A 27,125-nucleotide genomic window follows, 5' to 3' on the forward strand; every position below is an offset into this window, starting at 1 on the left:
CCAGGGCCTGACAAAAAGATTGAACATCTGGCACATTCGCCAGATGCTTGTGTAACAAAATAGATAATGCAGAAATCTGACCTTTCAGAAAACTGACTGACAACCCTTTCTCCAGACCTTTCTGGGGAAAAGACAAAATTCTAGAGATCCTGACCTTACTCCAAGAGTAGCCCTTTGATTCACACCAATAAAAGGTATTTACGCCATACCTTATGGTAAATTGTTTGAGTAACAGGCTTGTGAGCCTGGATCATGGTCTCAATGACTGACTCGGAAAACCCACGCTTAGCCAGAACTAATCATTCAATCTTCAAGCAGTCAGCTTCAGAGAAACGAGATTTGGATGGAGGAATGGACCCCGAGTTAGAAGGTCCTTCCTCAGAGGCAACCTCCAAGGTGGCCGAGATGACATCTTCACTAGGTCTTCATACCAGATCCTACAAAGCCATGCAAGAGCTATAATTATTACTGATGCTCTCTCCTGTTTGATATGAGCAATAACTCGTGGAAGGAGCGCAAACTGAGGAAACCGGTATGCTAGACAAATCCCAGAGCATTTATCAGAGCGGCCTGAGGATCTCTTGACCTTGAACCGTACCTTGGAAGCTTGGCGTTCTGCAGAGACGCCATCAGATCCAACTCTGGCACCCCCCATTTGGGGGTTAACCTGGGGAACACCTCCGGATGGAGAGCCCACTCCCTGGGATGAAATGTCTGTCATCTCAGGAAATCCACTTCCCAGTTGTCCACTCCAGGAATGTGGATGGCAGAAAGACAACAATTGTGAGCTTCCGCCCACTGAATAATCTGTGCCATCTCCTTCATGGCTAAGGAACTCCGAGTTCCTCCCTAGTGGTTAATGTAAGCTACTGAGGTGATGACCGACTGAAACCTAATTAACCAGGCTAAGGACAATTGAGGCCAAGCCATCAGAGCATTGTAAATCGCTCTCAATTCCAAGATGTTTATGGGGAGAGCAGACTCCTCCCAAGTCCATAGTCCCTGTGCCTTTAACGAGTCCCAGACTGCTCCCCAGCCTAGCAGGCTGGCACCGTGGTCACAATCACCCAGGAAGGTCTCTGGAAGCATGTGCCCTGAGACAGATGGTCCTGAGAAAGCCACCATGGGAGAGTCTCTTAACTGGTCTAGATCTATCGAATGGTCTCCTTTCCATTGTCTGAGCATGCATAATTGCAGAGCTCTCAAATGGAATCAAGCAAATTGAATGATGTCCATGGAAGCGACCATCAGACCAATTTCCTCCATACATTGAGCCACTGATGACCGAACAGTAGACTGTAGAGAGAGGCAAGAGGAGAGAATTCTGAGGTCAAAAAATCCAGAAACATTTTCATAGATAGGGAATCTATTATGGACCCTAAGAAAACCACCCTTGTAGCTGGAACAAGGGAACTCTTATCCAGATTCACTTTCCAACCATGGGAACGTAGAAAAGACAACAACAAGATCTCTGTATGAGAGTTTGCTTGTTGAAAAGATGGCACCTGAACCAATATGTCATCCAGGAATGGCGCCACTGCAATTCCCCGAGACATGATCACTGCCAAGAGAGCCCCCAGAACCTTTGAGAAAATTCTGTGAGCTGTGGCAAGGCCAAAAATGGAAGAACCACAAACTGAAAGTGTTTGTCTAGAAAGGCGAATCTCAGGAATTTGCAATGATCCCTGTGGATGGGAACATGAAGATATGCGTCCTTCAGGTCTATGGTCGTCATGAACTGACCCTCTGGGACCAAACGAAGAATGAAACAAATGGTTTCCATTTTGAAGGACGGTACCCTGAGAAACGTGTTGAGGCACTTTAGGTCTAAAATGGGTCGAAAAGTTGCCTCTTTTTTTGGGCACCACAAACAGATTTGAATAGAATCCTAGACCCTGTTCTTTTACTGGAACAATCACTGCCAGGGAGGAAAGATCCTGAACGCAGTTCAAGAATGCATCTCTTTTTACCTGGTCTGCAGATAATCTTAAGGAGGTGGAATCTGCCCCTGGGAGGGAAAGTTTTGAATTCTGTTTTGTAACCCTGAGATACTATGTCCACACCCCAAGGATCTGGGAACTCTAGTCTCCACGCTTGACAAAACAGGGAAAGTCTGTCCCCCACTTGATCCAATCCCAAACCAGGGGCCGACCCTTTATGCTGACTTAGACTCAGCTGAGGGTTTCTTTGATTGCTTCCCCTTATTCCAAGACTGATTGGGCTTCCAAGAAGACTTGGACTGCTCCTGCTTGGAAGAGGGAGAGGAAGAATTTTGACCTTTGAAGTTACGAAAGGAACGAAAATTACTTTAACGTATTTTAAGTCCGTTGTTCTTGTCTTGCGGTAAAAAAAAAAAAAAAAAAAGACCCTTTTCCACCCGTAATATCAGAAATTATTTCTGCCGGACCAGGTCCGAACAAGGTCTTACCCTTGTAAAGAAGCGGCAGAAGCTTAGAGGTAACATTAGCCGACTAAGATTTTAGCCACAATGCCCTGCGGGCTAGGACAGTGAAGCCAGACATCTTGGCTCCCAGTCTAATAACTTGCATGTTAGCATCAGAAATAAAGGAATTGGCTAGTTTTAGAGCCTTAATCCTATCTTGTATCTCCTCCAATGCAGTCTCTACTAAAATTGATTCAGACAAGGCATTGCACCAATAAGATGCTGCACTTGCTACTGTGGCAACATAAACTGCAGGTTGCCATTGAAGACCTTGATGAACATATATCTTCAAATAAGCTTCCAGCATTTTGTCCATGGGATCCTTAAAGAAACAGCTATCTTCTATAGGGATCGTAGTTCTCTTAGCCAGAGTAGAAATAGCCCCTTCTACTTTAGGCATCATGCGCCAAGAATCTTTAATGGAGTCAGCAACAGGAAACATCTTTTTAAATGCGGGAGACGGGGAGAAAGGAATCCCTGGCTTATCCCATTCCTGTGAAATAATCTGTCACATGGTCTGGGACAGGAAAAACTTCCACAGAGGAAGGATCATCATAATATTTAAAAAGTTTACTAGACTTCTTAGGGTTGACAACGACAGAAGTATCAGAGTCGTCCAAAGTAGCCAATACCTCCTTTAACAGTACACAAAGGTTTTCAAGCTTAAATCTGAAGTTTACTTCTTCAGTATTAGATGAAGGAATAATACTATCCAAATCTGAGCTTTCACCCTCACAGGCTACCGGCGTATCCTCATCAGACTTATGAGGGAGGGCAACCTGCATAGCAGTAGGTGGAACAGAAACCTTACTATCTGAATGTCTAATTTTCCTCTTGCATTTTCCCAGCATAGGAAAAGCAGATAATGCCACAGATACTGCAAAAGATACCTGTGCAGCAAAATCTGCAGGCAAATAATCTCCTCCAAAAGGCTGAAAGGAACTGCAGGGCACTGTATGTGATGCCATAGAGGCTTGGGACGTTTGAGTAGAAAGCTGTGGCATTGCCTGAACAGCATTATCCTGAGAGACTTTGGGCTCAGCGGGCAACAATTTAGCTTTAAATTGAAGTGTTTTAGCTAAGCATGCAGCACAGAATTGCATAGGCAAAACAACGTGTGCCTCTAGGCATAACAAGCATTTGTCAAGACACACAGTCTTCCATGTCCATAATTCCCCAAATTGTAGAAATTTTAAAAATACACTGTCACTTTAAGACTTTTTAATACCACAGCCGCTTAATGTTATCCAAAAATTCTTTTAAATAATAAACCAATCAGACCCCCTACACCTCAGACAGCCTGAGGTGCCTTACCGTAACACACATACATTTTGGCTGCCAGAAGTCTCTAAAATGATTGTATAGTAGATCGACACTGAAGAGACTGAAATTCAATGACGCCGCTCCGCGAATATCCGACAGCAGAGAAAAGTCACACGACTGGCAGAGAGAGGAAACTATGCAGCAAGCAAACGGCGCGCGTTTCCTTCTGCCTACAACATAAGATGCAAGTAGCTGCAGCTGGATTCAAACTCAAGCAGTCAGTTAGCCTGTTCTAGCTAAGCAAGCAAAGAAAACCAACTGCCAAATTTTAAGTTTATACATAAGTCCCTGTATAAAACATAAGCCCCACACAAATACTAAGAAAGTATTTCAACAAAATTAGCCCAAAGAGGAAAAAGGTCCCGATAAAGGGAAGGTTAACCCCTAGTCTCAACATATATAATCTGCCTGCCCACTGCCAAAGATAATCCTGTATAAAGAATTTAAAAAAATGTCCCCATCTACTGCATATGACATTCTTCTGAAGTGCAAGTCTCCAAGACCTAGAAGACAAAAGCACTTACCTGCAGACTAGCTGTCCGGCAGGAAGACGGCTCACAAGGCGTGAAAGGACACATACTCCTTACAGAGACCTGTAGAAAAAGAAAGAACAGAGTAACCAACTCTGGCTTTCTGTACCATGGGCAGCAATTTGTTGGGAAACAAAGCAAGGACTACCTCACAACTTCCTAACTGCTTAAAAGCCACCACTACTCTACTGAAGAGATTGACGTGGACTTAGCTAAACCCAAATCCTTGCTTGCAGGGAAAAGTACCCGAAAAAGGAATTAATTTCTTCAGACACCAAACTTCACCTCCTCCATTGACAGAGGCAAAGAGAATGACTGGGGACTATGGGTATGGCAGTGACACTTAACAGCTTTGCCTCCTCCTGCTGGCCAGGAGTGATATTCCCAATAGTAATTGGAATAACGTGGACTTTCCATGTCTTAGGAAAGAAATAAAGGTACCTTCTACACAGTGAATGAAGGTCACCTTTAATTTTAGTGCTGGTAAATTCACTTTAAGTGAATTAAAACTACATATTTTTATACAAAATAGCACTTTAGTTTTTAAAATTTCCACACCTAAAAAAAAAATACTTTAGTATTTAATGAAAAGCTAGGATTTGCCATCATTTTTTTTTTTTTGTAAAGGTAATGGTACATGTATATTTATGGATATATAATGTTCGAGCACGTGTAATCAATTAACACACATATGTATATTTATTGCATAAACATCACCCTTCATTGAAACTCCTCATTCAGAGCTAAGTTTGATGTTCTATGGAAAACAACAATTTTCTGAGTGAAAATTCAAAGTCAAGTCTTTTCTTTCAAAGCAAGAAGGCAAGAATTAATTTAAACATTTTGGTATCCTTAAAATTAACAGAAGGAAAAGCTTTGGAAGCGTTCTTACAAGTAGTGCATATCCCAGTTTGGTCGTAAACCCAGGTCGGACAATAGTACGTAAGCTTGCTGAGCTTGTAATTGCACTTGCATCTCCACCTTTATGGACAGCATATCATTTTCTTCATACGTAAATATTTTAATCTGGGAAAACAGCAAGGAAAATAAGAATTTACATTTTATTTAGAGTATGTCAGAAATACTGAAAATGCTTATGACACGGCTGTTTATTATTCCATCACTAACTTGTATTCTGCATTTAATGGTTCCCTCACAGAACTTTTAATAAAGATCAGGACATGAAACCCACCACCTCAAACCCCTATCTCCTCTCAGTTAAAAACCATTTTACACTTTAGATGACTATTTTTGCATGCCCTGCCAATGGGTTGGACAGATTTTTCCAATTAATCTTACTTCAGAATTACAGCACAGATGAGGAGGCCATTAGACCACATTGGCACATATTACAAGGAGGGAAAGAGACAGATAAAAAAATCTATTTTTTTTTTTATTTTTTTTTTAAATCTAAGTGAAGAAGATAGGTATTTCAAGTATTCCCAATGTACCTTCAGCTTTAGCCCAGTTGGTCTAGCGTACCTTTGGGTTAGAGCGTGAACCATATAAAGAAAAGACTTTTTAAGCGCCCCAATGGGGAAAGGTTGCATTATCCAACCTCCAGATGTTATACTCAGGCGTGCTTTCGCTTTTAATACCAGCACAAACATGGAAGTGCTATTGATTTACCTTGAGCCCACTTACCGCTCAACAGCTGTAAAAAATATACCCTAGGCTACTGTAATTTAAATACCATTAAATATTCTACCGATCGAGCTGCCAAATTACCATTTTGCTAAATGGCTCTTTATTTGTACATTTGCATATACCAAATCACCAATTCTTTATTATAGCTTTTGGAGAGTGTTGGCCTTTCCTGTAGAGATGTGGATACAGAATACAAATACTGCAAATAGCAGTGCAATATTTGGTATAAGCCTCATGTATCTTTTTTTTTTAAAGTACCTTGCAAGATACAACTTCATAGGATAATGGTCAACACAGTGATCTTGGGTAAGTAACCAAAGCTATACTTTGGTTACGTTTACGAATCTCTCTCTCTCTCTATATATATATATATATACAGTATATCTATATATCTTCTGCAAATTGGTTATACACTAGCTTAAATTAACCTTATTTAAAAGGAACTATTTACCCTAAAACTTGATCCCCTCTAATTTGTTTTCAATGATCCATTTAATCTGCTGGAGTGTGTTAAATTGCTTACAAAAAGCTCCTTTACCTGTGGTATCCCTACATATACCGAAAGTTTCTAAACTTAAAGGACCAGTCAACACAGTAGATTTGCATAATCAACAAATGTAAGATAAGACAATGCAATAGCAATTAGTCTGAACTTCAAATGAATAGTAGATTTTTTTTCCTGACAATTTTAAAAGTTATGTCTATTTCCACTCCCCATGTACCATGTGACAGCCATCAGCCAATCACAAATGCATATACGCTTATTCTGTGAATTCTTGCACATGCTCAGTAGGAGCTGGTGACTCAAAAAGTTTAAATATAAAAAGACTGCACTTTTTTTAATGGAAGTAAATTGGAAAGTTGTTTAAAATTGCATGCTCTAGCTGAATAATGAAAGTTTAATTTTGACTTGAGTGTCCCTTTAAGTCAAGGCTACAAAAAAGCCATGTAAACATAGCCATCAGAAGAGATTACACTCCCAGTGGGAGATGGGCGATATAATTAATAATATGTTAATTTCCAATTGTTTTCGCCAAGTATTGGGATTTGGGATCCAAATAGAGATAAGCATTTGTATGCAGAGAAAGTGATAATATAAAGAGATCTGTAAGCTCAACCAATTTTTAATGCGCTGTGGTTTTAATGAAGAAAGCAAGCTATTTCCTATACAAAATTAAACCTAAAGAAGCAATTTCTCATATGTGTTATGCTACACTGCTGGTATAACAAGTAATTGGAAGCACAATAAGGGAAACGATTTTTACAGTATATTTCCCCTTTAAGCCAATTAACAGTTTTAGTAGGGATGGGTGAATGTGGTGAAAGTGCAATTCACTTGGTAGAATGATAGCCCTATGGACATTTGTTTTGGACATTCGAATGTTAAGAACGAAAATCCATTAAAATTCAGTAATCAAATGTTATTTCTGTTTTTTTATACGAATGTTACTTGCGTTTTGAATATTCATAATTAGATAGAATATTCAAATTTTCGAATGCAACATTCAATTGAGCAAATACTATTCAGAAGTGCAATAGTTCATGTGGCAGGGAATTTAGTAAATTGACATAATAGAAAAATTTTAATCAATATATTTGTATCTATTTTGAAAATTGCTTAATTCGAATCTTAAAAAATAATAAATAGGGGGCGCCATTGAACCAAAGAATCAGTATATCAAAAGGTCTCAATAGTAGGTTATATAAAACAATTAAATAATATACTGTGGTATGATAAATCTGATACAAAGTGATATCAGTATATATAGACACTTTACAGATTTAGCTCTATGGATATATAGTGACTATATGGGAAATTGTGATACAAAAGTGTATTAAAAAACAAAAAAAAAAACTATAAAACAACAATAAAACAATAGAGATATATACAAGATGTAAGTCCCATTAACCTGGTAAAAATATATTATGTTATCTCAATAACTCCTGTGGAGTCATGTCATGACTAGGTCCAGGCAGCTATCTGTGGTGGAAACCAAAGCCAGGATCCAGAATCAGCAGTCTGTGGAAGATATAAAGGAACAGAATGCCACATGGCCTAACACTGTATGTACTCCTGTGAGAAGGTATAAAGGTTGTTTTACACTCACATTTGGTGGAGCACCCCTGTGGTGCAAATGAAGAAGGCTGGGATCAAATAGTCACCCGGCAGACTGACCTCCGGTGAGACTCCAAATCCAGTGCCACAGGATAAGGTACAGGATACAATAACCCAGCAAAGGGTAGCTAGATGAGACACATGGTCCAAACATCCCAGGAAGAGTATCCACAGCAGATGGAACACCAAACAGCAGGTGTGCAGCAAATAAAGATGGTAGGCAGGCAAGGCGTAACAAACTTTTATTTCAAAACAGGATAAAAACAAGCAACGCGTTTCTCAGTCAACAGGTGACTGTTTCATCAGGCATCAATCATTAAGCCTGATAAAATACAGTCACCGGTTGACTGAGAAACGCGTTGCTTGTTTTTATCCTGTTTTGAAATAAAAGTTTGTTACGCCTTGCCTGCCTACCATATTTATTTGATGCACACCTGCTGTTTGGTGTTCCATCTGCTGTGGAGACTCTTCCTGGGATGTTTGGACCATGTGTCTCATCTAGCTCCCCTTTGCTGGGATATTGTATCCTGTGGCACTGGATTTGGAGTCTCACCGGCTTCATTTGCACCCCAGGGGTGCTCCACCAAATGTGAGTGTAAAACATCCTTTATACTTAAAGTACATAAAGTGCTAGGCTATGTGGCGCTTCTGTTCCCTTATATCTTCCACAGACTGCTAATTTGAATATTACATTTAAAGAGAGCATTAGAAATACTATTACTAACATATAATCTCTAATTTTTCAGATATAGCATAATTTGATTAAAATTATGCAATATACAAATAGGAAAAATTCAAATAGAATATTACATTTAAAGATAGCATTAGAAATACTTTTTATATAAACACTTTAAGATGGTAATATAAAATTATAAATCCTATATAAAAATACAAAAAAAAACTCTGCAATATGTTTTCATTATTTATTTTGTCCCCTTTTCCATTCTGAAATTGTCAGCTTTTTAATTCCTTTTATAAATGGAAGTGCAGAACACGGTTATATTCCACACATCCATTGGCTGCACACATTGATTTATAGACACTAAAACTTTGCACTTATTTTGTCAATATTTAAACAGCTAATTACACTTTAAAAAAATACATCTACATGTTATTCTCAGACTAATATTTTCTTTGGATGCATCATTCTATCTAGCATTTATTTATTGTTTAATGTATCTTTAATTGAATGTTAGAATGTTGTACAAACGTAAGTTCAAAACAAAAACAAAAAAAGTGTTAAAATAAGTTTAATTTTCAGAGTGAGAGAGTGTGTATTGTGTATACCAGTGCTTTCCAAACTGTGTGTCGGGACACACTAGTGTGTCGGCAGCAGTGTGTAGGTGTGTCCCTGCTTCAGCACAAATTTTTTAAAAATTTTGTTTCTTGGTTTCTGACTTTCCGCCTGCCTGCTACTCATATCACGTGGTTGACTCGTGATTGATACCTAGGGGGACACAGATCATCTTAACCTATTGGCGCAGCTCAGTGGGAGCTGAAACTATTCCCATTGGCGGCTTTGGCGGCACATTGGCTCGTGACTGCACGTGTAGTCTCCTTAATTGGCTCGTGACTGCATGTGTAGTCAGTGAGTGGGACAGCAGTGTGTTTGCACCGCGGGCAGTAGTCAGTCAGACTCAACGAGCTCTGAGGGCAGCAGCTTAAATGCTGAGCTGAAGTCAGTGGGGGGGGTTTTTTGCAACTAGCTCCCAGTAGTGCATTGCTGCTCCTGCTCTTGATATATGGATAGGAAGTGGAAGCTTAAAAATGCTTGATGATGAAATGCGAGTGTCTTTATCTAATATTCCACCAAATATTCAGAAATTGTGTTCAATCCATCAACCTCATACATCCCATTAAAATAGTAAGTAGCTATTGGTGTTAAACTTTTTTTTAACTCTTGCACATACATACATACTGTTACTTGTAAATATATTTCATTATTATATAATTTATGTATGTGTCCGTATCTCTTAAAACAAGTTAGTTTAACCTTCTGTTTGCTAGTACAACTGAATTACTGTGTCGCAAAATGATGTAGGTCTAAAAAGTGTGTCACCAACATAACAAGTTTGGAAAGCTCTGGTGTATACAGTTATGCTCATAAGTTTACATACCCTGGCAGAATTTATGATTTCTTGGCCATTTTTCAGAGAATATGAATTGATACCACAAAAACTTTTCTTTCACTCATGGTTAGTGTTTGGCTGAAGCCATTTATTATCAATTAACTGTGTTTACTCTTTTTAAATCATAATGACAACAGAAACTACCCAAATGACCCTGATCAAAAGTTTACATACCCTGGTGATTTTGGCCTGATAACATACACACAATTTGACACAAAGGGGTTTGAATGGATATTAAAGGGCACCTGTGATCTGTTTGCTTGTAATTAGTGTGTGTGTATAAAAGGTCAATGAGTTTGACTCCTGACAGACCCTTGCATCTTTCATCCAGTGCTGCACTGACATTTATGGATTCTGAGTCATGGGGAAAGCAAAAGAATTGTCAAAGGATCTGCGGGAAAAGGTAGTTGAACTGTATAAAACAGGAAAGGGATATAAAAGGATATCCAAGGAATTGAGAATGCAAATCAGCAGTGTTCAAACTCTAATCAAGAAGTGGAAAATGAGGGGTTCTGTTGAAACCAAACCACGGTCAGGTAGACCAACTAAAATTTCAGCCACAACTGCCAGGAAAATTGTGGGTTTGTCTTTGCATCCTGAACAAATAACTTCAGGTGAAATACAGGACTCTCTGAAAACATGTGGTGTGGCTGTTTCAAGATACACAATAAGGAGGCACTTGAAGAAAAATGGGCAGCATGGTTGACTCGCCAGAAGAAAGCCATTACTACGCAAATGCCACAAAGTATCCCGCTTACAATACGCCAAACAGCACAGAGACAAGCCTCAAACCTTCTGGCACAAAGTCATTTGGAGTGATGAGACCAAAATTGAGCTTTTTGGTCACAACCATAGACGCTACATTTGGAGAGGAGTCAACAAGGCCTATGATGAAAGGTACACCATTCCTACTGTGAAACACAGAGCTGGATCACTGATGTTTTGGGGATGTGTGAGCTGCAAAGGCACAGGAAATTTGGTCAGAATTGATGGCAAGATGAATGCAGTATGTTATCAAACAGAACCCCTTATTTTCCACTTCTTGATTAGAGTTTGAACACTGTCGATTTGCATTCTCAATTCCTTGGATATCTTTTTACATCCCTTTCCTGTTTTATACAGTTCAACTACCTTTTCCCCCAGATCTTTTGACAATTCTTTTGCTTTCCCCATGACTCAGAATCCAGAAACGTCAGTGCAGCACTGGATGAAAGATGCAAGGGTCTGTCAGGAGTCCAGAAACTCATTGACCTTTTATACACACACACACACACACTAATTACAAGCAAACAGATCACAGGTGAGGATGGTTACCTTTAATAGCCATTCAAACCCCTTTGTGTCAACTTGTGTGCATGTTATCAGGCCAAAATCACCAGGGTATGTAAACTTTTATTCAGGGTCATTTGGGTAGTTTCTGTTGTCATTATGATTTAAAAAGAGTAAACTCTGTTGATTGATAATAAATGGCTTCAGCTAAACACTAACCATGAGTGAACGAAAAGTTTTTGTGTTATCATTCATATTCTCTGAAAAATGGCTAAGAAATCAAATTCTGCCAGGGTATGTAAACTTATGAGCACAACTGTATATTTCATATCATAGGGTCTGAGATTTAAAAGAATATGGTAACTCATTTGTCCTGAAAATGGCATCTGGCAAATGTGTATTAAAGTGGTGAAAAAAGTGTAATGCTTCAGTTGTACGGTATTTCAATTTGGAAATCAATAACCATAATCTGAATGATCAAATATACCCTTACTTCTCAACCTGTTTTTTAATTGGACTTTAAAGGGACACTAAACCCAAATGTTTTCTCTCGTGATTCATATAGAGCAGCAACTTTTAAGCAACTTTCTAATTTACTACTATTATCAATTTTTCTTCGTTCTCTTGCTTTCTTTATTTAAAAAGCAGGAATGTAACCTAAGGAGCCGGACCATTTTTGGTTGAGAACCTGGGTTATGCTTACTTATTGGTTGGCTAAATGTCAGCAACAAATAAGCAAGCACTATCCATGGTGCTGAACCTAAAATGGGCTGGCACTAAGCTTTACATTACTTTTTAAAATAAAGATGGCAAGAGAACAAAGAAAAATTATTAGAAGTAAATTAGAATGAAGATGTGCTGTAACTTTTTAATCTAGCAGTGCCATTCTAATACCCCACGTTCTGGCCGCCCACTTCACAACTCTAGCTACAAAAAAAGTGCCATACAGCTATAATGCTGATTAAAGAACAGTTCAAACTGTTGCCTCACAAAGAAAAAATTATTGTTTTTAAGTGGGCGGCCAGAGCACGGGGGTATTAGAATGGCATGGATAGATTAAAAATTAAGTTACAGCGCATCTTTATTAGAAGTCATCAATTAAAGTCCATCTAAAATATTGCTTAGATTCCAGACCTGATTTTAAAACAGGTCAAGTTAACCATCACTTTAGAGCATTGGAAAAAAGGTACTCAGGGGCTTGCCCTTCTGTACTTTACCCATGATGCAGCTCAGGTGATATATGCAGTAAATCACAAAGAAGCGTATTCATAGTTTGGGATGAAATTGGATTCCACCATTGCTAGAAAGTCATGTTTTACCTCCAAATTGTAAAACAAGCTTGTGCATGTGAGTTACCTTTGTTTTCTTTACTTTTTGCATTAGTAATCTTGTAAAAGCTGCCATTGAATTTGTAAAGTTTTGTACCCTTCCTACCACAGCTTAACCACCTTAAAAGGGACATAAAACCCAAATTTTTCTTTCATGATTCAGAAAGAGCATGCAATTTTAGAAAGAAATTTCCAATTTACTTCTATTTCATTTGCTTCCTTTTCTTGTTATCCATTGCCGAAATGTTTATCTAGGTAAGGTCAGGAGCAGCAAAGAACCTAGGATCTAGCTGCTGATTGGTGGATATATATAGATTATATATAGATAGATAGATAGATAGATAGTAGTTTTCTCTGTGTGTTGTATTAATTTGTTTTGTAATTTTCCCTATGGTTCTTGCACCCAGACCTGACTGGGGTTAACTGCCTGTGACTCTGGGGACAGCACAGCTTCCTGTAAGTGCCAGTGGCACCCAGGGCTGAGCATGTTGCAGGGTCATGGGATGTGTACCAGGTCCGGTATGAGAGTGCAGTTCCCTTCCGTGTTTTGTATATGTCTAGGGTGCTTACATATGCCTGTGCACCCTTCCCTTGTTCCCAGTTTGTTTGAATTTGAAAGCTTGCATTGTGTGGCTGTTTTAGGGTCTCAGGTATTGGAAAGGACCTTGACGAGGTACCTGGGCTTGTCCCATTTGGCCAGATGCGGTAACTAACCTTTCCATTTTTGCTTTTAAATCTTAGCTGAGAGCTTGTAAGTGAGTGCTGGGTTTTCTCTGTGTGATTATATATATATATATATATATATATATATATATATATATATATATATATATATATATATATATATATATATATATATATATATATATATATATATATATATATATATATATATATATACATACACACATACATACACATACATACACACACACACACATATATATATATATATACACACACACACACGTATGTGTGTGTATATGTATATGCGTTTATGCGCACATACATACACATATATACACACACACACACACATATTGTTGTCATTGGCTCACCCAATTAGTTAGAAACCAGTAGTGCATTGCTGCTCCTTTAACAAATGATACCAAGACAATGAAGCAAATTTGATAATAGAAGTAAACTGAAACATTGTTTAAAAATTGTATGTTCTACCTAAATCATGAACAATTTTTTTTAGGTTTTATGTCCCTTTAAGTGTGGTATTGTGTAATTTAGTAAATTTATTGTATTGGGCAAGAGGAAAAAGGCATAAAAACTCTTACATTGTATCTTGGAATATCTGTACATTTGATAGCACCAACATGTTTCCCTCTAGCTTATAAAATATTTAAATCCCCGTATTGTGACATATGAATGAAGAGTGCTTTAGAACGTACTTACATTCTGCATTGTGCTGCTGAGTTCCCATCCACTGCTGGCAGCTAGAAAGGTCAAAGTAGCTATATTATCATAGCTGAGATAGGCCTAAAGGTGCAAAACAGTTGTCAAGAATAGATTACGCCTCTAGGGTTATTCAACATTTGCAAATCTATATTGCAGTTCAGAATAGAACTGTAAAACATACATTGACATTTGCTTTTAGCCAGAAGTTATTTTATCACTTTTGGTTGTTGTCTTGAGTGAATCCCATTTGGCACTGCGGAGTATATATGTGTAAAAAAAAAAAAAAGTTATTTTATGTAGTACTAGGTTTGAGGGAATTTTAGTGATTGCTTATTAATATAACCAGCTTTAAGGGGACAGGAAAGCAAAACTATTTGTAACAAATACAGCATGTCATTTTAGACAACATTCCAATTTGTCTCCATTTTCTAATTTGCTTTCTCTTTGTATCCTTTGTTTAAAAGCATACATAGGTAGGCTCAGGAGCAGAAACACACTACTGGGAGCTACTTGCTGAGTGGTGACTGCATCTATTTGCCTCTTGTTATAGGTTCACCAGTTTTGCTCAGCTAACTCCCAGTAATGCATTGCTGCTCCTTCAACAAAGGATACCAATAAAAAGAAGAATAAAAGTTAATGGAAAAGGTGTTTAAAACGGTATGCTCTATCTGAAAAATGAAAGAAAAAAAAATATATCTTTGGGTTTCAAAAAAATTAATAGAAAACACACAAAAGTGCAGATATTTTACCTTGTACCCCACATTACATGCTCCAAATTCTGTGATCCTAGAAAAACCCTGTAAGGACTTATCCCCCTTATTATGATAATATATTTTTTGGTTTTTCAAATGTCAATTAATAACAGTAAGACATAACTAAACTATTTAGAAATAAGTAAAATCAATATACAGTTTGAGCTGTTCCTACAACACAAAACGATCAAACTAATGTTCAAAGGGACAAAATACCTTTATGCTAAATCACTTGAAAGTGATGCAGCATAGCTGTAAAAAGCTGAAAAGAAAATATCACCTGAACATCTCTATGCAAAAAAAGATATTTTACCTCAAAATTTCTTCAGCTCACAATAGTAAGTGATCTGTGAATAGTTCTCATTCAGCTACTGTCCAGCAGCAAGTTGGAAAAAAAATAGCCAGCCAATCAGCATCAGCAGTGCTGAGGTCATGCTTTGCTTTACTGTGATCAGATTTCATAGTAAACTTCCTTAAACTGAGGAGGGAAATAACATGACAGTACCTGCACATGCTAGATGCACACATCCTTGCAAGTCCTGGAACTAGCATCCTGATTGGCTGCTTAAAGTTCCTTTACAATGGAATGTGGGGCAACTGAGGGAATTTTGAGGTAAAATATCTTCCCATTTTACAAAGAACCGTTCAGGTGATTATCTCTAGTCAGATTTTTACAGCTATGCTCCATTGCTTTCAAGTGCATCAACATTTGGGTATTAATGTCACTTTAAAGGAAAAGTAAACTTTGACACACAGCCAGGCAGCATTCGCAAGTATTAATAAAAACATAATTTATGTAAGAACTTACCTGATAAATTCATTTCTTTCATATTAGCAAGAGTCCATGAGCTAGTGACGTATGGGATATACATTCCTACCAGGAGGGGCAAAGTTTCCCAAACCTCAAAATGCCTATAAATACACCCCTCACCACACCCACAAATCAGTTTAACGAATAGCCAAGAAGTGGGGTGATAAGAAAAAAGTGCGAAAGCATAAAAAATAAGGAATTGGAATAATTGTGCTTTATACAAAAAAATCATAACCACCACAAAAAGGGTGGGCCTCATGGACTCTTGCTAATATGAAAGAAATGAATTTATCAGGTAAGTTCTTACATAAATTATGTTTTCTTTCATGTAATTAGCAAGAGTCCATGAGCTAGTGACGTATGGGATAATGAATACCCAAGATGTGGATCTTCCACGCAAGAGTCACTAGAGAGGGAGGGATAAAATAAAGACAGCCAATTCCGCTGAAAAATAATCCAGCAGAAGAATCAAACTGAAACAGCTGCCTGAAGTACTTTTCTACCAAAAACTGCTTCAGAAGAAGAAAACACATCAAAATGGTAGAATTTAGTAAAAGCATGCAAAGAAGACCAAGTTGCTGCTTTGCAAATCTGATCAACCGAAGCTTCATTCATAAATGCCCAGGAAGTAGAGACTGACCTAGTCGAATGAGCTGTAATCCTTTGAGGCGGAGTTCTACCCGACTCAACATAAGCATGATGAATCAAAGACTTTAACCAAGACGCCAAAGAAATGGCAGAGGCCTTCCGACCTTTCCTAGAACCAGAAAACATAACAAATAGAGTAGAAGTCTTTCGGAAATCTTTAGTAGCTTCAACATAATATTTCAAAGCTCTAACTACATCCAAAGAATGCAACAATCTTTCCTTAGAGTTCTTAGGATTAGGACACAATGAAGGAACCACAATTTCTCTACTAATGTTGTTAGAATTCACAACCTTAGGTAAAAATTTAAATGAAGTTTGCAACACCGCCTTATCCTGATGAAAAATCAGAAAAGGAGACTCACAAGAAAGAGCAGATAATTCAGAAACTCTTCTAGCAGAAGAGATGGCCAAAAGAAACAAAAAACTTTCCAAGAAAGTAATTTAATATCCAGTGAATGCATAGGTTCAAACGGAGGAGCTTGAAGAGCCCCCAGAACCAAATTCAAACTCCAAGGAGGAGAAATTGACTTAATAACAGGTTTTATACGAACCAAAGCCTGTACAAAACAATGAATATCAGGAAGACTAGCAATCTTTCTGTGAAAAAGAACAGAAAGAGCAGAGATTTGTCCTTTCAAGGAACTTGCAGACAAACCTTTATCCAAACCATCCTGAAGAAACTGTAAAATTCTAGGAATTCTAAAAGAATGCCAAGAAAAATGATTAGAAGAACACCAAGAAATGTAAGTCTTCCAGACTCGATAATATATCTTCCTAGATACAGATTTACGAGCCTGTAACATAGTATTAATTACGGAGTCAGAGAAACCTCTATGACTGAGAATCAAGCGTTCAATATCCATACCTTCAAATTTAAGGATTTGAGATCCTGATGGAAAAAAGAGCCTTGAGACAGAAGGTCTGGCCTTAACGGAAGAGTCCACGGTTGGCAAGTAGCCATCTGGACAAGATCCGCATACCAAAACCTGTGAGGCCATGCTGGAGCCACCAGCAGAACAAACGAACGCTCCTTTAGAATCTTGGAAATCACTCTTGGAAGAAGAACTAGAGGCGGAAAGATATAAGCAGGATGATACTTCCAAGGAAGTGACAATGCATCCACTGCTTCCGCCTGAGGATCCCTGGATCTGGACAGATACCTGGGAAGCTTCTTGTTTAGATGAGAAGCCATCAGATCTATTTCTGGAAGACCCCACATTTGAGCAATCTGAAGAAATACCTCTGGGTGAAGAGACCATTCGCCCGGATGTAACGTTTGGCGACTGAGATAATCCGCTTCCCAATTGTCTATACCTGGGATATGAACCGCAGAAATTAGACAGGAGCTGGATTCCGCCAATACAAGTATTCGAGATACTTCTTTCATAGCCAGAGGACTGTGAGTCCCTCCTTGATGATTGACATATGCCACGGTTGTGACATTGTCCGTCTGGAAACAAATGAACGACTCTCTCTTTAGAAGAGGCCACGACTGAAGAGCTCTGAAAATTGCACAGAGTTCCAAAATGTTGATTGGTAATCTCGCCTCCTGAGATTCCCAAACCCCTTGTGCTGTCAGAGACCCCCATCTTAATAGATTTAGAAACAAAATCTCTTACGTGAACAGGAACACCCTGAATATTAGATTTTGATGGAACAGCAACAGGTAATGGAACATTACTAAAGGAAATATTATCTGCATTAACAAGTTTGTCATGACATTCATTACAAACAATAGCCCGAGGAACAGTTACCACAAGTTTACAACAAATATACTTAACTTTGGTAGATCCAGCATCAGGCAGCAATTTTCCAGAAGTATCTTCTGATTCAGGGTCAATCTGAGACATCTTGCAATATGCAATTGATCAATTTTGCTTTATATGTTGTTTTTTTCTAATTCCTTAAAAGACAGTTTCAGGAATTGGAAAAAAAGCCAATGAACAAGCTTCTAGCAACCAGAAGCAAATAAACAATGAGACTTAAATAATGTGGAGACAATAATGACGCCCATATTTTTTAGCGCCAAAAAAGACGCCCACATTATTTGGCGCCTAAATGCTTTAAGCGCCAAAAATGACGCCACATCCGGTGACGCCGACATTTTTGGCGCGAAAACGTCAAAAAAATGACGCAACTTCCGGCGACAAGTATGACGCCGGAAATGACAAAGAAAATTTTTGCGCCAAAAAAGTCTGCGCCAAGAATGACGCAATAAAATGAAGCATTTTCAGCCCCCGCGAGCCTAACAGCCCACAGGAAAAAGAGTCAAATTTTAAGGTAAGAAAAATTGATTATTCAAATGCATTATCCCAAATAATGAAACTGACTGTCTGAAATAAGGAATGTTGAATATCCTGAATCAAGGCAAATAAATGTTTAAACACATATATTTAGAACTTTAACATAAAAGTGCCCAACCATAGCTTAGAGTGTCACAAAAATAAGACTTACTTACCCCAGGACACTCATCTACATGTAGTAGAAAGCCAAACCAGTACTGAAACGAGAATCAGTAGAGGTAATGGTATATATAAGAGTATATCGTCGATCTGAAAAGGGAGGTAAGAGATGAATCTCCACGACCAATAACAGAGAACCTATGAAATAGACCCCGTAGAAGGAGATCATTGAATTCAAATAGGCAATACTCTCTTCACATCCCTCTGATATTCACTGCACACTGAGAGGAAAACCGGGCTCCAGCCTGCTGCAAAGCGCATATCAACGAAGAATCTAGCACAAACTTTCTGCACCACCTCCAAGGGAGGCAAAGTTTGTAAAACTGATTTGTGGGTGTGGTGAGGGGTGTATTTATAGGCATTTTGAGGTTTGGGAAACTTTGCCCCTCCTGGTAGGAATGTATATCCCATACGTCACTAGCTCATGGACTCTTGCTAATTACATGAAAGAAATAAGTATGAGTTTCAGTCATTTAAAAAAAATAAATAAAAAAAAAAATCTATATCATAATGTTCTTGCACCTTTCTAAACGAGCACTCCTATCGCCGTAACTGCCTGTATTTTTTTTTTTTTTGTGATGACGATTTGCAACGAGACCTTTTCAATTGGTCCCCCACTGGCATCCCAACATACCTATTTACCGCCCACCATTCTAAATACACATGCGCGACTTTGGAATTATTACGGCCGCATCATATGCACGTCCATGTAAACCGCAGACGCATTAGCGATTTTGAAGGCATCGTTGTTCCCGCAAGGCTAATTCACAATCGTAGCAATGATTTGATTGAATATTTAATATTTTGTAAGTATATGCCATGTTTTATTGATCGATTAGAATACAACATGAATCGATCGGTGAAAACTCTATTTAAATGAATAAACTGATTCATTCTTACTATATGTATCCAGGATGATATTTGCGCATGCGCAAAATATGACTAGTAAAGAGTTATGTGCATGCGCGATATGCGTAGACAGACGAGAATGGGCACTAATGTACACATAAGAGCGGGTGGGACCGATCTTACGTGTAATATACAGAAATACGGAAATGGTCAGGTGGGAGAAGTAGCAACAGAATCTGGTAGGCAATTTATGATATAAATAACTTTAAAATAATAATTGTTAGAAAAAAAAAAAAAAACATAGCGACTATAAATATCACATATACGGTAATCGATAACATTATTGCGGAGGCTGTAAATTTACTTTTCCTTTAAGCAAGATGACAAAGGTTGTCACTGACAGGACACTAGTTTAAAGCTATTTACATAACCTACTTATATTTGTCCACATAACTTCATTGTCTTTCTTCAAAACAACTTATTTTAGGTTTCAGCTGAATTATCTTAAATAAGTAAAAAATATCTTTAGGCACCTGACAAGTGGAATGTTTTTCAACTTAGCAGGCTTGTGACGTAATGCATAACAGGTTATTGTAAAATGCATTAACTTTATTCAGGACAGTAGTATTCACATCAAATTTAATTTTTTCATTTTCTTGCGCTCTGATGTCCTCTAATATAGCGCTTGTCTTAATCTTACCAGCTAGTTAGGTTGGAGTATCAGTTTGGAATAAACTTACATTTCTTGTGAGATTTCAGTATAAACTTAAAACATCTCTAGCAATATTTTGTGGCACACCAAAAAATAAATAAATTTAAACATGCTTAAATGCTGCTGTCAAATGCATAATCATTTTTGTTTTTTGATTAATGTCCTCAAAAATGACATAAAACCCAACTTTCTCTTTCATGATTCAGACAAAAAAACAAAAAAACCAAACAAGTTTCCAATCTTTATTTCTATAAATGTATTTTATTCTCATGGTATTACTTGTTGATGAGCATAGCTAGGTAGGTAGTGTGTACCTGTGTGGAACACATATGGCAGCAAACCTCTAGTGCTCTTGAAAATGTGAAACATCATTGAAAGTATTCATGTAAAACTGCTACCATATAGACCTCTAGACACGAGCATGCTCCTAAGCTTATTACACACCTGCTTTTCAACAAAGGATACCAAGAAAATAAAGATTTGATAACAGAAGTGAACTGTAAATGTTTTTTTTCAAAATTGTGTTCTCTATCTGAATCATCATCAGCAATAATAGTTTGAAAGCAAGTTGCAAGAATCCTTACTAATCTCTTTTACAGGAGCAAGTCAGATTATTAATAAATATAAATATTTTTTTTTACTGTATAAATAATATTATGAGTGAGGAAGATTATTTTCTAAAACTGTACCTGGTTGCATTTGTCCCATGGATGGGAGATGGGTTTCTCTTGTTTGCCTGAGAAGATGTACTTTCTGGTATGGGGAATAAAAACAAATTAGCAGGAAAATTGCCAAAATTCAGTTTACTTTAGCTATGAATGTGATCCCCCTGAAGATGCTTTAAAAATATAGTCCTTGTTAGAATACCTTGTGTTTGTACAAAATATAGTTAATGCGCAGGGGGAAGTCAAAAATGAAATGTGCATGGGTGCATTTAAATTTGAAATAGAAGCATTTTTTTCAATATACTTCCATTAGCAAAAATGCTTCTAGTAAAAGCCATTACTTTTTTTCTGCGGCATATGCACATATGCTGTGATGGACCGTGCACCAGTATTCATACACCACACATTCAAAGAGAGTCAGTGGTGGCTTGTTTGACACAAATTTTTTCACAGAAGAAATACACACCGCTGCCAGCTTTTTTAGCAGGCATGGTGTTTCAATACTGGTGCATGGGCACTCACAGGATATGCAAGTATGCTGCAGAAAAACAGTCATAACTTTTACTAGTAGTGTTTAGTGTCCCTTTAAAACAAGCCCCAACAACAGTGACTGAACAAAAGGGCCTCAGCTTACGGAAACTACGGACATAAAAGTTCTAATCTGTAAAACTTCATGAAGGTATCATTGTTTGATTAAAAAGCCAAAGCAAGGCACACAGTGCAATGTGATGGTTTCCTTCTGTGAGCCTTATAAAAACAAAAACATGTATTCTTATCCTGATATCTACTTTTGTGAACAACATCCAACTAGGCCCCTGAAGCTTTTTTTTACTAGGAATACATTTTAAAGGTAAGTTATTGTACATATATGCATACTATATAAATCAGAAATTAAGCACTATTTTACCAAAAAATCAATAAAATAAACCTGTCATAATGTTGGTTTGCACCGTTTTGCACTCTAGGGACACATCCCTTGGAAATCCTCAAGTATTGGAAAGTGAAAATTAAAATGGTGAGTCTAGGCATACAGAAACTACCTTTAAAATATGGTTTCTGGTTGCGTTATGTCCTTATCCATTTACTTATTTAGCAAACTGGCTATTTTATTGGATTAATAATTTCTGCCGATTAACAACAAACTTCCTCCAACCACATTTCTATAAGTTTTCATGTGACCGACATGCACTTTTTACACCTATAAATGAGGTGTTTTTAAATACTAGAGTTTAATTCAATAATGAATCTGCTGCACCCTAGCTAATATTTGATAATAGGTTTTATAGGAGGAGAGGCAAGTTTGAGTCAACAAATCTTTTTTTACTTTAAAAAGACAGTGAAAAGTTCATTCGAATTCAAGACCCAAAATTTGTACAAGTCCTTTTTAAAGGCAATAAAAGAAACTAAAGAATAATGGAATCAAAACTTGATATTCTAGAACATTATCATAAACCAAGTAACAACAAAGCGTGTGGGCAAGTTTACTAAAACTGATAAAGAATGGGTTCTTTGTGTTGCATTCATGTGATGCAGTAGCCTGCCAAATTCCAATAGGGTTAGAAAGGAGAATTTCTTTCTATTGCTAAAGTTGTCGATTGTATGGTTACGTTACCTAATCAGTTGCACACAAACACTCCTTGCTTTTTGTACTAATCACATCCCAATTCCTCTTTAGCAAAAATTTAAATCATAAACTTATTAAAAATTATGTTAAAGTGTTATATGGATTTTAAAGCCATTTTTATACAGTTCCAGGCAAAACCAAGAGTTATGTTTTTCACACTATATTCTTGTCATATGAATAAAAATAGTCAACTAAATGTGGAAACATTTTCAAGTGAGAAACAAATGAGCATTAATTGTTACTTTTGATATCATCTTATAAAAGCTAAATATCTGTTTTATAAATCTCAGTTCAATTATTCTCTCTTAAAATGCCACACTAAACACATTGTATTAAAGGAATACTAAAGCCATCTTTTTTCTTTCATTATTCAGATAGAGCATGCAATTTTAAGCAACTTTCTAATTTATTCCTTTTATCATTTTTTCTTTGTTCTTACTATTTTTATTTGTAAAAGCAGGAATGTAAACTTAAAAGCCGGCCCATTTTTGGTTCAGCACCTGGGTAGCTCTTGGTGATTTGTGGCTAAATGTAGCAAGCGTTACCCAGGTGCTGAACCAAAAATGGGCCAGCTCCTACATTCCTGCTTTTTCAAATAAAGATAACAAGAGAACAAAGAAAAATTTATAATAGGAGTAAATTAGAAAGTTGCTTAAAATTGCATGCTCTACATGAATCATGAAAGGAAAAAAAAAAATTGGGTTTAGTATTCCTTTAACCTAGGTTATTCCCCACCTCCCTCTAGTCATTGTAGCTTTCACTGCATTCTAGTGCTGACATGTTTGCATATATGCAGCAACTCTTCTAGATATACCGGCAGTGTAACCTAGGTTCTAATATGGCAGTGCCCACGATTAAACAGAGGTTCATGAAATGCTTTTAGTGTTTAGTGTCCCTTAAATAAATGTCTAATAGTGTTCCAATGAACCTTGTGTCTACTTTTTGTCTAGTAGGGGATTTTATAAAAAAAAAATCTGCCACAAGATACCATTTTGGACTGGTTAATGCCAAGACAAATCATATAATGGACTGAGGGTTACGAATAGAATGACAGTCTACCTTGCTACACGAATTTTTCTCCTAGCAATGGCGCCACAGAACCGTCTGATGTTATCCTGTAAAAAGTGACAAGTCATTAACCTTATGAAAAACACATTAATAACAGACAAATGATGTCATACAGTATCCAAAAGGGTTAGTTTGGATCACAAACTGAAGTATAGACACTTAAAAATTGCAGAAAAAAAAAATAATGAAAGTCATTAGACAGTGTGTATATACAGGGCTTTATTTGTGGAGGTACTTACCGGTACCGAGTATCCCCACCTCTGCCAACTCATAACAGGTAATATTAGTAATCATCATGTAAATACTCTACTCTAGATTTCACAAGAGAGGCTGCATTGCAAATAATACTATCCCTTTTCTCAGTTACCGAGCAGAATACATCAAACAATGGAGTACCGGCACCTCTTTAATAAATCAAACAATGGAGTACCGGCACCTCTTTTTTTTTTTTTTTTTTTTTTTTTTTAAAAACTACGTACATACATATAATATAATAATATAAATAAATAAAGTAAGGTCCCGTTAATCTTTGAGGCTACCCAGATTGTGATATGAAACATTAAAATCAGATTTACTATTAATTATTTTTTTGGTAGTCGTTTGGTAGTAATTAATTAGAATATTAATGCTGACTGGTAACTACAAGAATTGCAGCTGTGGATAGAGGTCAGAAAAAATGGTAAGTTTAAGACAAAAGCCTACAAATATTTCATTATTTATTTTTTTTTTAAACGTTATATTAATCAACATTCACACTTCTGTGATGTAACTCATCTTCAAGAAAAAAACAACACAACACCCCATCTATAATTATCTATTAAAATTGGACTAACCGGTGTAGAAGCTTTGACACGCGGAATGACCTCTTCCTCATTGTTGTTGTTTATAACTTGATAAATCAGGAAAGCACTATTAATATGGCGTGGTTTGCCCTCTGTCCACTCCTTACAGTTATAGGCTTCCACACGGACTCCAACCTCAACACTACAACAAATATATAGTTATTGTACAAAGTATCTTAGATTGTGGTCATCCCTGCTGCTTGTGCACCTTTTTCTTCCACACTTTTCCCTTCCACATAACCTTCTATTAATGTGGTTTGATACAGCACTTTGGGAACATGCAACTTATTTTGCAATTACCTTTTGAGGCTTTCCCTCCTTATGGAGGGTGTTAATGATGGTTTTCTGCACAACTGTCAGGTCAGCAATCTTTCCCATGATTGTGATTCCTACTGAACCAGACTGAGAGACAATTTAAAGGCTCAGGAACCCTTTGCAGGTGTTATGGCTTAATTAGCTGATTAGAGTGGGACACTGAGCCTAGAATATTGCACCTTTTCACAATATTCAAATTTTGTGAGAGTGTGGATTTGGGGTTTTTATGAGCTTTAAGACCTAATCATCACACTTATGACAAATCATGGCTTGAACTATCTTGCTTTGCATGTAATGAGTCTATCTCATATTAGTTTCACCTTTTAAGTTGCATTAGTGAAATAAATGAACTTTTGCACGATATTCTAATTTTTCGAGTTTCACCTGTAAATTTAAATATATATTTTGTTGTTAGAGGGTGAAAAGGTCTGTTTAACACGTAGTCCTCATCCACACATTGTATTTAGAGTGGATGATCACCAGTTGCCGTCATCCAGGGGGGGGGGGGGCTTAAAAGAGCTGGATAATGGGGTTGGTATTCAAAAACCTTGATCTCAGCTCCCTTAATACCAAGAAACCATATGTAACACTGTATACTGAAAGGTATTTTTCTCACTGTTTATATTTGCACCCAGGTGAATGTCTGTTGGTGGGTATAAAACAACTGAGCAGATACATATAAAATCTATCTTCATAGATCACCCCAAGACCTCTTTATTTAGAAGTGCCTAAGCACCTCTTGAAAATAAAACCAATATATAGAAGTGTTAATAGCTAGGTGATCACTGTGGTAATAGTGATCACCTGGCATGAATAAATGTACATCTATTTGCAAAGTGGCTAATGGGAACCCTATGTGCAGATCAAAGTTACATAACTATACCGAAAGTCCCTTAGGGAGCACCACACACTATTGTTTATAACCTTACAGCGGGCCAGAAAATGGGGAAAAGATTAATTTGAATTTCAAATAAGCAGTCGTTCCCCCCCCCCCCCCCCCCCGAGTGTTATTACAGTGTCTTTATATTATGCACTTGTTTATTATGCAATTCTACTGTACTTATTGGTCCTGGCTTACAGTTGGGCCTAAATGTGAACATAATATAAAAACTCAAAAAACAGCTCAGTACAGGGGTGGAAATGGCTCAACAGTTAAAGGGTTAAAAGATGCATATTTGCATATCCCTCAAGTTTAATCTGTGTTAGTGGATGAACAAGATTATTCAATTATCACTGCAGATTCCTGCAGAAACTTCTAGTTAATGTCCCTCTCAAGACTATCATTTTTGCTGTGAGAAGAATCTAGAGAACACCAATATCAAGGTGATAACACATAACATATCAACAATGTTCTCTGTATAGAGACAAATCATAATTTTGAAAAAAGACAATGGTGTTCTCTTTTCTTTCACTTTCTGAAAGTCCTTAAAAGGGATAGTCTAGTCAAAATTGAGATGTCGCCACCAATCAAGCAAGCGCTACTCAGGTGCTTAATCAAAAATGGGCTGGCTCCTAAGCTTACATTTGTGCTTTTTCAAATAAAAAGATACCAAGAGAATGAAGAACAATTGATAATAGAGCATGCAATTTTAAACAACTTTCTAATTTACTCCTAATTGAATCATGAAGTTTAATTTTGACTAGACTATTCCTTTAAACGCTCATGGAAAAACATATAAACATCAAGAAGAGAAGGAAACAGTCAGAGAGGTCTATCAAAAGGTTTGTAAAGGAAAAAAATTAAATTTTAAAAAAAAAATTACATTACTATACCCAGCTAAATTAAAAATAAAGGGAATATGGTACCATTTTTTTGATCCTCAGAAGAAGCTACACAGTTTTAAAATTAAAATCAGAGAGATTTTGTTTATTACTATATTGTGCTAAAACTTCCCCAAATAATTAATCTGTTTTAATAACTGTTTTCACAATTTACACGGTTGTAGTATTGGCACTAGTGTACTATAAAAAAGGTATTTTAAGATAAATTTTAAAAATAGTTGAAATTAAAGATTTAGGAGTATGCGGTTTATGAGAAATGTTTAGTACATGGTGAAATTAAATCATGTTTGCACATTTACTATATACTGATATATGTAAATGGTTAAAATCACAACTTGGAATCTAAGAGTGATTAGTTCACCTATTCAAAGAAAAGCAATATTAAATCACTTAAATTAATTCA

At 37.0% G+C, this 27,125-nt stretch overlaps 1 protein-coding gene across 1 annotated transcript in view; it reads right to left on the reverse strand.

Moving 5' to 3' along the window:
• ACOT12 (acyl-CoA thioesterase 12) overlaps positions 1-27,125 on the reverse strand; it is a 92,638-nt gene that overhangs the window by 20,147 nt on the left and 45,366 nt on the right. Inside the window, exons 8-12 of the mRNA XM_053701461.1 lie at positions 24,617-24,767; positions 23,775-23,830; positions 21,116-21,179; positions 14,190-14,273; positions 5,189-5,322 (exon numbers count right to left, since the gene is read on the reverse strand). Coding sequence (XP_053557436.1) covers positions 5,189-5,322; positions 14,190-14,273; positions 21,116-21,179; positions 23,775-23,830; positions 24,617-24,767 — 489 coding nt within the window. The remainder of the gene's footprint in view (positions 1-5,188; positions 5,323-14,189; positions 14,274-21,115; positions 21,180-23,774; positions 23,831-24,616; positions 24,768-27,125) is intronic.

The sequence above is a fragment of the Bombina bombina genome, chromosome 2, assembly GCF_027579735.1.
Source record: "Bombina bombina isolate aBomBom1 chromosome 2, aBomBom1.pri, whole genome shotgun sequence".
Classification (NCBI taxonomy): Eukaryota; Metazoa; Chordata; class Amphibia; order Anura; family Bombinatoridae; genus Bombina; species Bombina bombina.